The 13,923-nt window shown below is 35.2% G+C and overlaps 1 protein-coding gene across 1 annotated transcript in view; it reads left to right on the top strand.

The window, feature by feature from the left end:
- LOC145247214 (MAM and LDL-receptor class A domain-containing protein 1-like) overlaps positions 1-13,923 on the top strand; it is an 80,800-nt gene that overhangs the window by 9,087 nt on the left and 57,790 nt on the right. The window contains exons 3-7 of the mRNA XM_080108843.1: positions 669-786; positions 1,416-1,591; positions 5,645-5,863; positions 7,444-7,620; positions 8,974-9,126. Of these exons, the coding sequence (XP_079964969.1) occupies positions 669-786; positions 1,416-1,591; positions 5,645-5,863; positions 7,444-7,620; positions 8,974-9,126 (843 nt within the window). The remainder of the gene's footprint in view (positions 1-668; positions 787-1,415; positions 1,592-5,644; positions 5,864-7,443; positions 7,621-8,973; positions 9,127-13,923) is intronic.

The following is a 13,923-nucleotide window of genomic DNA, read 5'->3' as shown; positions in this document are numbered from 1 at the left end:
GTTGCTTGAATGTTTTGAGGTGTAAATCATGTTCATCGTTTCTTTGATTAAATTAGTAGCAATAATAATATTAAGTTCTGGCGCAGTTGCATGCATATAAAAATATTTTCAAGTATTATGTTTCTACATTTTTTAGATGAGGATTCATTATTCGGATGTTCGGACTACTGTTCTCATCTTGAGTGTTAATTTTACAACGTTTCGATCGATGTAACCCCCGACTTCATGACCGAACTTTATTCACTACGGGTCGAACATTATCATCTACACCACGGATAAAGTGCTTAGTAAATTTAGTTGTAAAGTTTGAGCTGTAAATCATGAAAATCAATTGTAAAGTCAATCCTCCGTGCGGGCAACACTCCAAATACAATTGCGAGTTATTTAGGACTTCTATCCAGTCATGGCTGACGAAACGAAAGCATGCTACCTTCGTGGATTAAATAAAGAGTTCCATTCGAAACTTCGTGCAGATTTCTGATTTCGACAGAAAGATTTCCAAGTTCGCTAGAATGATTTCCCAGATAGATAAGATACACCTTAAGAAGCTCGGCGGTTACATCGACTGAAACGTTGTGAAAATCACACTCAAGATGAGAACAGTAGTCCGAAGAATCCAAATTATAAGAATGTTTCCAAGTAATATATTATGATTTTTTTTTCGCCAGCCGCAAGCACCTTAGAGCAGATCCACTTGGCGATTCAGGAAATCGAACAACTGAGCTGCATTCGATTCAAACCAAAAGTAGACGAAATTGATTACATCAGAATCCGAAACATGTCAGGGTAAAATTACCATTTGCAACATATGTCTTAACGTCATTAAACATAACAACTTTTCTTTCTTTCTGAATTCGAAACCCGGATGCCAGGCCATTAGTAGTAATGATCAACTAGTGTCAGGTGTGTTATCATCTCAGCTAACGAACTGCTGCTGGAAAAAAGAAGTTACATCGTTTAAATGACTTTATTCATATGTTTTCAAATTTTACGATACTATCGACTGAGAGAACTCAATTATTTTATAGAAGAGTATTGTGTTACGTTAAGTGGAACCCGCCATTTCCCCCCACTAGAGTGATTCACCTTTATGGAAGCGAATTACTATAATCATTTTAAGATACAAATTTTGAATGAAGAAAAATGCCTGGTATTCTTCATTTCTAATTCTATGGCCAACATATTTGTGTATAACTTTTATACGAAATCTATGTTTTCAATAGGAAGAGCGCTTTAACCACTTCATTCAATTTCATTTATTTGCTTTTTACTGAGTTATAATGTATTGTTATATGGATTATGTTTTTTTTTTAAATAATGTATTGTTTTGTAGATATTGTTTTGTAAATAATGTATTGTTTTGTAGATTATGTTTTGTAAATAATGTACTGTTTTAATATTTTATTGTTTTGTAGATGCTACAGTCCTGTGGGTCGACGTGGTGGTCCACAGGATGTGTCCATCGGAAGCGGCTGTGAGAGTCAGGGTACAATCATCCATGAACTGATGCACGCATTAGGATTCTGGCACGAGCACACTCGCCCCGACCGAGACCTCTACATCACCGTCATTTGGCACAACATTGGTGACAGTAAGACGAATTATGTTATTTTCATCACCCGCTTTATTGTTGGGTACCTCTTATATTAATCGATATTCCAACTCCATCTGATACTATGGGGAGTACTTTAAGGAGTAAAATGGCCAGCTACAATTATCGAAAATGCAAAGCTCGTCATGAAAGCAAATGGAGCACTGCGCGATAGCTAAACGTATTTCTATAAAAAATTGAGATTTTACTTATTATCGTGATTAATGGCCTCAATCTTAGAAGCCCCGAATGTCAACTAAACAGTCGACGTTTGATCTCGGCTTGTCTGACTAGGTACAGTGAAGAGCTGTGATAGAGCGAAACAAACTCTCAATAAATGAATATATGTACTGTCGTTAGAATTTAGAAAATACGATGCGATTAATATATGTATATATATATATATATATATATATATATATATAATTTAAAGGAGATTAGAACAATAGTCTAAAGAGCTAAGTGTATTTTAATGTAATAGTGAAATTACTAGTTTAATCAAAATACAGGAAATGCTCGTTGTAATTTAGATATATAATAAGCTCAATAGTTAAATGTCCTAGAGCTAATTCAATATTAAGTAATGTGATTTATAATTTAAAAATTTTAAAAAAAATTTTAAATTTAAAAATCAAATTTTAATTAAATTAAAAATCAGTTTCATAAGAAGGAACAACAACAAAGTCAATTATCTGTATGATCGTTTCGGAAATCCGTGCTTTTTATTTGTGGTATACATGAAGTCACGTAGAACAATTATACATAGTTTTTTTGGTAAGCACGGTCTCCTCATCAGCAAGTTTAGGAGGATTTCTATTGAATTTAAAAGACACCAAAAATAAACCTAGCATTAAAAGTAAGGCAGATGAATCTTTTAGTTTTTCTTGTTTTGAAATCAGGAACTGTGTTTAAAGTAGTCATTTAGATGTTTGCTATAGCTTTTTATTTTATTGAATGATGAATTAAAAAAAAATTTTTTTTTTAAATTCATCATTCAATAAAATAAAAAGCTATAGCAAACATCTAAATGACTACTTTAAACACAGTTCCTGATTTCAAAACAAGAAAAACTAAAAGATTCATCTGCCTTACTTTTAATGCTAGGTTTATTTTTGGTGTCTTTTAAATTCAATAAAAATCCTCCTAAACTTGCTGATGAGGAGACCGTGCTTACCAAAAAAACTATGTATAATTGTTCTACGTGACTTCATGTATACCACAAATAAAAAGCACAGATTTCCGAAACGATCGTACAGATAATTGACTTTGTTGTTGTTCCTTCTTATGAAACTGATTTTTAATTTAATTAAAATTTGATTTTTAAATTTAAATTTTTTTTTAAATTTTTAAATTATAAATCACATTACTTAATATATATATATATATATATATATATATATATATATATATATATATATATATATAGTGATACATACATATATACATACATATATATATATATGATTGTTGAGCTGGATTAAATCCGACGATATGAAATAAAATGGAGGTGGAAGGACCTGGATACTCAACGTTTCGCCCGATTTATGCGGGCTTGAGTCAATGACCATCCCTCTTGAAGAAGCCCGCATAAATCGGGCGAAACGTTGAGTATACAGGTCCTTCCACCTCCATTTTATTTCATATATATATATATATAACTGTAAATGACAGCAATTTATTATTTAAGGAATATAAAAACTTAAAACTTTTGTATTCCTTATCGAATAATAAATTATTGTCATTTCTAATGTACCAAGTTTATATTAAATTCGCTATATCAATGCTCTAGTTCGAACTTCGAATATTAGGCCTTTTCATCTGGTTAGGATTGTCATATAAATATTGATACTAATATTTATACTTGCTTTAAGTTTACAAAATTATTCAATTTGTAAGCTTGTATAAATATGAATTTAACTTTAATGATACGATGTACAGACAGATAGATCGTGTATCTATCGTTCTCCATTTAGACCAGCTTTTGCAAATATCTTTGTAGGTTATCACTGAGAGGGTCTATTATCTGGTTTCCATAAACCAGATCTTTACTTACGTGACGTTAACGACACCTTTTGCGTATTCGATAACGAGACGAAAGTGGGCACTTTTTTCACGTCCTTTAGTTCATCCAGCCCTTAAGTTTACAGTAGACAAAGAAGCCAATTCTTCTCTTCCGTTTTTAGATGTTCTTGTTTCCAAGAATTCTTCGGGTTTTCTTACTTCCGTCTATCGTAAGCCAACATTTACTGGCCTCTATACACAATGGGACTTATTTTGTCCTACAAATCAAGATACATAGGCTTTAATGATTTGTTCGAAAGCCAATTTGGATGACGAAATTAAATTCATCACTACGACCCTTTACAACAATGGATATCTCTTAGACATTGTTGAATCTACCATTAATAAGAAAGTTTCCAATTTTTATCAATCTAAAGAAACTTTAGTCAATAGATGTCCAGTTTACTTTCGTCTTAATTGGCTAGGAAATATAAGTGACCGATTTGCCAAACAAATCTCTGTGTCTTTGGTCAGGTGTTATTTTGCGTCAAATCCACGCGTTTTTTTTTTTCAACTAGATCTATGTTGTCGTCTATGCACAAAGATGTTCTCTCCCACCATAATAATTTTATTATTTATTTATTTAAACGTAGTTGCACTGCACACTACGTTGTGCGGACATTGCAAAGATTGGATTTTCGTCTAAAACAACGTCTAAATCAAAGATTCGTTATGCAAATTTTTCACCTTCTGACGTTCTGAATAATAAATATGGGTTTACTATCTGCGAGCACCTTATAAATTTTTATTAAGTTCTTGAGACCTTCTCTTTGTAAACAAAAAGAAAATCTTTTAGGACTTAATGTGATTTTTATGTGATTCTTTCTCCGTTTATTTATTTATTTTTATTATATTTTTCTCCTCCGCCACATTCATGACAATTTTTTAAAATCGTAATTTTTCCTCAATTTAGTTCTTTTGAGCGAGGAACGAAACTCGGTTAGTTAACCCTTCTGCATTTTTATTTTTTAAAAATCCATCATATTAATTGCTCTTCTTTCAGCCAGTATATGCACCATTCACATTAAATAAAAGAGAAAATTTCGAAACATAAATTCTACCCATGGACGCGTTAATAGATTCACAATCCGTTTTGCAATCTAACCATATTTGGTTCAAATAAACTTCAGTCTGTGCCTGACGTGTCCACCAAGTTTTAGTTATGAATATTCAACCGTCCAATAATAATCACACCGACAGATATAAGCTGATAAATTTTCAATAACTCTGACAGCTCACCTCTCTCTTGGTACTGCCCTGATTTGGATTTTTTATGAACGTCTTTAGTTCTGGGTTAGACTTGGGTTTGTTCTGATAGATATTATATTTCGTTATAACAAAAAACAGTCAGTGTTAACAATCGATGAGTGAGAAGCACATTAATGATCACCCTTTCTGCCGATGAAATGATCACCAAAGTGCCCTTGCTTATCATTGATAAAACAGCGACTGCTAGACATCCATGGCTGAAATTTTGTGCAGAATATATATATATATATATATATATATATATATATATATATATATATATATGGTAAGTTATTAATATATATATATATATATATATATGACAATTAAGCTACACAGTATTTTCCGTGTTTCATTCTTATGAGGATTCTTCCATGCAATTGATTTTACCGCATGATTTTTATATATGCACGTGGTGTTAATTACAGGTCAAGTAAACCTTTGTCTGATGAACGCGCGACCATTAGCTTCTGATAATGGAAACGAGAATAATAAAGAATTTGATTAGCTAGCAAATTTAACACGGCGCGTATATCTTAAAACGAGTGATAACATCAATTCCATGCAATAGCATGAGGAATTCTATAATCTCCATTTTTTTACTGTTACGTAAATGATGGGAAAAATTATTTTCTTTAAAATATATGTCCAGATTGTACTGTCATAACTTTGAATAAATTTTTTTAAAATTATACGGCAAGACAAAATTGAAAGTACTAAAAGTTCGTATTTTCTCTCTTCCAGCTCATATGCAGAATTTCCAGAAGATGACTTACGATGAGATAGACACGCTGGACACACCTTACGATTACGGGTCAATAATGCACTATGCCCTAAACGCTTTCGCCATCGATAGAAGCAAATGGACGATGATCCCCAAGATAGCAACCACTGATGAAATCGGACAGAGAAAGCATCTGAGCAAGATAGATATATTCAAGCTGAATAAACTCTACAACTGTAGTGAGTATGCATTAAAGCAGAACGTTTCCATTTGCTGGAGCTGCGCAGTCGATTCTCATATCAATCGATAATACACTGGGGTTAGACATGAAACAACATCCGTTGATGCAGCCCAAATTCGGGGTACTTTTGGTCAGGGTCGGATGAAACATCATCTAATTGTCATAACCCCATGGACAATTTGGACTCATATCTTAGTAAAGGATACATTGCTAGTATATATTAGGTGATTTTGATTCCCAATGTGGCATTCATACTTGCACAGGATATCTGGGTCGTGAAGTCAGCAATTATGTACTCAAATGCCATCACAACTTGGTAGACGTGACGTCATATGGTTCAAAGTAAGGGTTGACACGTATTTCTGTTCGGGAATCGTGAATAACTTCCTGGATAATGAACACACAATATCCATTTTACTAATAGATCATTAATTATCAGGCCTGGTCGGGGGCGGCAACTCGATGATAAGGGTTGAAGAGAGGACCGGAAACAATGAGTGGGATAAGCAAAGATTACTTACAAGGAATTGATTATCCATAGCGACATTAGATTTGAAGACAATCATGCTGAAATCATGGTATAAGATGCTTGATTCTGTTGTTAACTTCGGTTTCACCAGATTTCTTTTTAAAATCAAGTACTCATATGAGGGACAAATGAAGGTTGTCAACATCCATGATTAAAGAGTGCTTTTTACCTTATAAAGTTCGAACACAGCACGCTAAGTCCGAATCGGTATCCACTTCACAATCGCAATCTGTCAACAGCCATCATTATCCACAGAGCACCGGGAGATTATCATCAACCCAATCCGAACGATGGCGGTTTCAGAAATTCCGTATGTATAATGAACTATTAAAAATGTTGTTTAAACAAAACCCATGTCCAAGGCAGCTAATGTCAGTATTTCAACGATGTTTGGCAAATTGAATTTTTTTATGCTGAATTAACAAACTTGATTGAATTCAATGAAAAATTTTGTTTCTGGAAAAAACACACACAAAAAACAAAAAACAAACAAACAAAAAAAAACAAATAATAATGATTGAAAAGATTTGTTTTATTTTTTTCTTTCTTTCTATTTTTGGTTTTGTTTGGTTTTAATCTCAAGACGTTTTCTAAAATGATGGCCATAGAAAACGATTTAGTGATAGTTTATTAAATTTAATAAATAAATAAATAAATAAATAATTCAACATTTATCAACTTATAATTTATATTTAAAAGTTCATCGAATTGTTTTCAACCACCAAATTTTAAAAATCCTATATTCTGGACATCAGGAAGTTTCATCGGACACCACTCTGGCTTGGCAGATCGAAGGCAAACAATACATTTTCTCGACTACTACTGATACAAAGGCGCTTGTTTTAAATGCGTTTACAATTGTTGCAATTTCAGCAAAGTGTCTTCTGCTGCATCTTTATATATATTTATTGTTAACAGCGTGATCACTGACGACCTTATGCGAGTTGGTTTACTATTATTGAGAATTGGATTCTGAGTAAGTGGTACACACCCTGTTCGTCATCGTTCCTCAACGTTGTCATTAAAATATAAAAAATATTCCATTACAGATATCACCCACTGCCCAGCACTGGCTGGTCCTAAACACGGCTTCAAACAAGGCAATGACAACGCCGTTGGTAAAACAGTCTTCTTCTTTTGTCGGGCTGGGTTTGTTATTGCAGGCAGCAGTGAAAGATTTTGTAAGGACACCGGTGATTGGACTGGAAATCAACCGACGTGCATACGTGAGTCAAATCGTTTTTACAGTTATGCAAAATGGGTCTGTCAGTTTAACAACATATCAACACTTTTTATTATTTAACAACGAAACTCGCTGTATATTGTAAAAAATTCATTGTATATATTTAATTAAATACAAGTTACTATGTTTAGGAATAACTGGATGTAAATTATATATTCATATATTCCATAACGTTGTATATAAATAAAGTTGTATATAAATACTAGTTAAAATAAACGTTCCCGAACGCAAGGATTTTATATTTCATGAATGCATATAAACAGATAACAATCCTTTTTATGTCTTACTTATAAAATATATACATTGCACCCCATCCTCTTCCTACTTCTATTAGTACTCCTCATCTTCCGCTATTTGCTCTATTTTATCCCTAAACTAATTAATTGATCATTATAAATTTTTGAACAGAGCTGCTAGGTGTATGAATGGGTAATGTGGATTATATTTAGTATAATTTAATTTTATGGACGAAGTAGGGTGGAACCCCCTTCGTGAACATTGAGAGACTTCCGGTTTTTGTAAAATTCTAAAAAATAGGTTCTCGAATAATTTAGTTAGCAGAAAAATACCCGTACCAGTACAGGTAAAATTAAATTCCCCCCAACAGGACAGTTTTGCTCCAAAATAAACTTCAATGTGAGTTCTGTTCATTGGATTTGTTAAACACTGTGCTTACTATATGTTCGCTTGTAAAACATAGACTTTATTTTTTTCTCTTTCCGCATAGCTGTTAGATTGACTGCATGGGTTCAGAATTAGATTAAAAGATGTTTCGTGTATGGATTCGAACAGTGTGACCGGCAAAACAATTATCTCCACACTGACTATTCTTTAACAGGATGAAATATATATGTGGGTAATAATTAAAAATATTTATTATATAATCATGTAATTATATATATATATATATATATATATATATATATATAGAGAGAGAGAGAGAGAGAGAGAAATACCTGTCCCTTGATTTGTATTCTTATACTGAATGTTTATTTGCTGGAGGTTTTAAACATGTTTTCCAAAACAGGGGACAATAAGCAAATAAAATTCAAGTTTAAATCAAATCAGATCTAATGCAGTCAGGTACGCACTTATAATGTTTGGAAAGGCATGAACTCAAAATTTTCCCGCTGAAATAGATAACATAGTAACTTATGTACAGTTATTCGTATACAAGAATTGTTTACAACAGGCATTTTGTTTCAGCCTTAAATAATCCTAAAAATTCTTGATATGGGGTTAAATAAACAAAATCATTTTGCTAAATATTGTTTATGTCAATGAAGTCAGTTGATGAAATCGGCTGTAATGGATCTGCTTTATCCCTTACTTTCAGCACGGACGGTGCAATATTGTAATTTTGATAAAGTTGATCTTTGTGGATGGAGACAGGACGCCTCTGACGATCTCGACTGGACATGGACTCATTCGGCGACTCCCACTATGAACACCGGTCCAAACGTTGACCACACAATGGGGACATCTAAAGGTAATTCTAAATTGTCGATACTCTAAATAATATGCAATATCGTTAATTTTCACTCTTTTATTATCTCTCTCTCCCTCTCTCTCTCTCCTTCTCTCTCTCCCCCTCTCTCCCTCTCTCTATCTCTCCCTCTCTCTCCCTCTCCCCCTCTCTTTCTCTTCCTTTCAATTATCTCTTTCCTCCATGCCTCCTCCCCTCTTTATCTCTTTGATAGATATTATTTGATGCAGGCTTTTAAATTAAATGTCAATATGACATTCAACACGTCGCAAGAACCGTATGCAATTCTGTGGCCGATATATGAATTGTGATAATTGTTGTCTTCACGCAAAGAAATTTCTTATTGAATACTAAATTAATCATATTAGAGATGAGTAAATCTCATATTTTATTCTTTCGTATTTAAAATAGCTTGTTTTAAGAGGATTTACAAAAACGCCTATTTTAAAAATCTGACATTTTCGATATAGTGGTTGGAAAAAATTGCCCGATAATTCTTTTAAAATGTTTTTTAGGTGCCTATAAATATTTGTGTCCTATAGATAAGCTTTAAATTACTCCAATTGAGAAAATTGTATGGGTTATAACGTAACATGACCTTAAATCTGTTTCTGACCACAGTTCCGATGACTGTATAACGAATGCCCACAGCCCACTTGGGAACGCCGATCATGCAGTGGTAATGGTTGAAATCGCCCTAAACTCTAGAGCCAAAACTGAAAAGCCATTGCTCAAAACAACGAGATATTATAAAAAGGCTGACTGGGAAGCCATCAGGGACTTCATCAGGGACGCCCCATGGCAAAATATCTTTTCACTTCCTGCTGAACAGTGCGCAAATGATACCACTGAATGATTAAAAAAGGCAATCGAAGCACATGTTCCCACGCGCAAATTTTATAGCAAGTCCCACTCTCCCCAATGGTTTACTTCTACTTGTGCAGCTGCCATAACACAAAGGCAGCACACGTACCACAGATTTAACCGACATAAGTCCAGTTCAAACAGGCAGAAGTATATAGAAGCCAAAAATAACTGTAAGAAAGAAATAGTGACAGCTAAGAGAAAATTTACAGAAACCATCAAAAAACGCATCGAAGCACAGAAATTAGGAATCCGTGACTTCTGGAAAATCTACAACAGTGTAGTAAATAATGGGGAATCAACAATTCTCCCACTATCTAACAATCAAGGTTGTTTGCTCTGCAACTGAGAAGGCTAACATGCTTGGCAGCTGGTTTTCCTCTAACTCTACACTGGACCCTGCTAACTATCCTCTCCCTGACTTTCCTTTTCGGACAGACACCACTCTAGACGACCTGAAAATCACCCCTGCTCAGGTGCATGCCATCATAAGAAATCTTGACACTGCAAAAGCATGTGAACCTGATCTCAACCCGGCTGTGCTATTAAAAAAGTGCTCCGCCAAAGTAGCTCCAGTTCTCTCCAAACTTTGCAACAAATGCCTTAATGAACCTTGCTTTTCTGCCTGCTGGAAAACTGCTTCTGTAGTACCAGTTTTCAAGAACTCTGGCGAAAAAACTGACCCAGTAAATTATCGCCCCATTAGCCTCCTCCCACTCTTCGCCAAAATATTTGAGACCATAATTAACCAAGCTCTAGTCAATCACCTTACAGATGCTAAACTTCTGACTGACCAACAATATGGATTTAGACAAGCCCGTTCCACAACAGACATCCTAACTGTAATCTCTGAACGTATATACTATTCACTGGACAACGCGGGGGAGGGCAGAGCGATAGCTCTATATATATCTAAGGCTTTTGACAGGGTATGACAGGAAGGTCTTCTCAGGAAAATCAGATCATACGGTATTACTGGAAAAATACATAACATAATTAAATCCTTCTTAGATAAGAGAAAAATCCAGGTTGTCCTCGACGGTCGTACATCTAAACAATATGATATAAATGCGGGAGTGCCTCAAGGGTCTATACTTGGACCTTTATTCTTCCTAATATTCATAAATGACCTCCCTGACAAAATTGTCTGTGAGATGGCTATATATGCTGATATGCTCTATAACAGATATGACAGGAAAACAAATGGACACATATCAAAAGAAATGGCAGAAACACTAGAAGGGGATAAAAATGGATGGTCAAATTCAATGCTGCCAAGAATAAACTTGTTTCCTTCAATAATTACAAGAAACCTTCTCTACCACAAATAGCAATGGCCAACGACTCTTTATTAAAAGTAGATCTTTTAGGCTCCTCGGCCTAACGTTCACAGGAAACATGAATTGAGAGTATTGCCAGGACTGCCGCGAAGAAGGTAAGTTCTCTCTACTGTGCTAGAAAGCTACAAACGCCCGAAAGTATCCTATAAGGCCACCATTCGCCCATTTATGGAGTATTGTTGTCCTATTTGGGCTGGTGCATCTGCTACTAGTCTATCGCTCCTAGACAATGTTCAAAAGAGAGTCGTCAATCTGATAGGTCCTGAACTTTCATCTAAGCTTCAACCTCTGTCCCATCGATGAAATGTTGCATCCCTCTGCCTGTTCTACAAGTACTTTAATGGTGAATGTTCTGACGAACTGCAAGCACTTGTATCCCCTCGCCGTAAATACCCCCGACCAATCCGACAAGCAGCTAAATCCCATCCCTTCACAGTAGAGATCCCTAGATGTAAGCGAGCCTTCTACTCCAGTAGCTTCTTCCCCAGAACCGCTAGACTTTGGAATTTCCTTTCGGGCTCCTGCTTCCCTAACTATACTGACATGCAGAAGTTCAAGTGTAACGTGAACCGACATCTTGCTGCCCAACTCCCTACATAGTACCCCTGATGCTTATGTCCCTGATAGTAGCCTCCTACATCAAAGTGGCAGTGTGGCTTGTTTGGGGCGAATATGTAATAAAAAAAAATGATAAAGCATAATAATTGCACTCAATTATTATTTCAAGTTTTAATTTTAATGAATTATGCATTGAAAAATATCCTCACCATAATATCTAATTTTACTTGTTACAGAAATGGCGAACTGAAGCAAAAGTCTGATAGCAGAGGGGATGCGGGTTATTAGTCAAATTTACGACACAAAAAAGTCCTTTTTTTTACGCATGGCTGACATCGATGTTAGAGGAAACATCATTTGATGTGAAAAAAACAATTTAGGATGCGATCAGAACTCGATCGTTGCATTGACGATCTGAAGTTGATTTAACGATTAGCATGAAGGTAAACAACGGAAAGAAGAAGATGATGCGAATGATGCAATTATGTAGGCGAATCTTATTTCTGAAACACTAAGAATAATTAAGAACACTGTAGAAATAAAAGAAAATTAACTTGTGTGGTGCCAGAACAAAGCATTATGGCGTGTGTAAAAGATGTTCGTTGGTTGTTGCGTGTCCGTAATCTTATTTTTGTTTTTCTCTTAATACTTAATTTTGCCCAAATTAATTTCGGGTAAAAAAGTATGGCGTTGCTTTTAATTTCATAAGTCGTACATGTAGCGTATTTTCCCACCACTTATCATTGTCTTTATTAGAAGTTATAGGCTGGGCGGTCGACATGAAACATGTGACAAATAGGATTCCTTTGGACTTTATGGCAACACGCACAAGTTCAAAGTAATTCACACACACACACACACACACACACACACACACACACACACACACACACACACACACACACACACACTGCAAAAACCAAAACCTCAACTTGGCGGTGTAAGCCAAACAACACTCCATTTATCTTTTCTCTCTGTCTCTCTGTCTATCTCTCTTTCTCACACACACACACACACACACACACACACACACACACACACACACACACACACACACACACACATACATACATTACATACATTACATACACATACATAGGTTGGTGCAAAATAATGTCGGTTTTTGACGTTTTACTTACAAAAGATCATAACACCTTTCATAATAAACTTTATTAATTAAAATGAGAGCCATTAGAATCAACACATTTTTGCCAATGAGAAACAAATTTATTTATCCCATTAGCATAGCAATCCAGAGTTCTGGAAGCGATGAAGTCATTGAAGGCTGATTTGGCATTATCTTGGCTTTTGAAACATTTTCGTGCAGGGAGTTGTCGAGATGCTTGAAAAAGTGATAATCGATGAGTGAGAGGTCTGGTGAATATGGTGGATGAAGCAGAGTCTCGTAGTCCAATTCGTTTAACTTCTGTAGGGTCAGTTGAGCAACATGCGGGCAAGCGTTGTCATGGAGAAGAATTAGTCCCTTCATATTGACCAATCTCAGGCACATACGTTGTAGCTTCTTGTGCATTTCGTCAATTTGTCGGCAGTATTTCTCCGCCGTAATCGTTTCGCCCGGATTTAAGAAGCTATGATGAATGAGACCGTCCGCAAACCACAAAACATTCACCATAAGCTTTTTTTTTTTTTTTTGGTACAATTTCGGCTTCGGGAAGTGTTGTGGAGCTTCTCCGACATCCAACCACTGGGCCAAACGTCGTCGCTTGTTGCAGAGGATCCACTTCTCATTACACGTCACAATCAGCTCGAGAAATGCGCCGTTTTTGTTGCGCAGAAAAAGCATAGGAAACACTTTAAAACGACGATGCTTTTGATTATTGTTCAATTCATGCGGCATCCATTTATCCAACTTTTTTGACTTCCCTATTTGCTTTAAATGGCGAACGAATGTTGAGTGGTCAACCTCGAGTGCAACAGCAACTTTTCGCGTGGTTTTGCGAGTACCATTGCGAAATTTCTTGAACCACTGTTGTGTCACATGTTCGTTAGTAGTTCTTGGGCTAAACACATCCTTAAT

The sequence above is a fragment of the Euprymna scolopes genome, chromosome 25, assembly GCF_053919585.1.
Source record: "Euprymna scolopes isolate OS-2025 chromosome 25, ASM5391958v1, whole genome shotgun sequence".
NCBI lineage: Eukaryota > Metazoa > Mollusca > Cephalopoda > Sepiida > Sepiolidae > Euprymna > Euprymna scolopes.
This window is presented reverse-complemented; position numbering and strand designations above follow the sequence as displayed.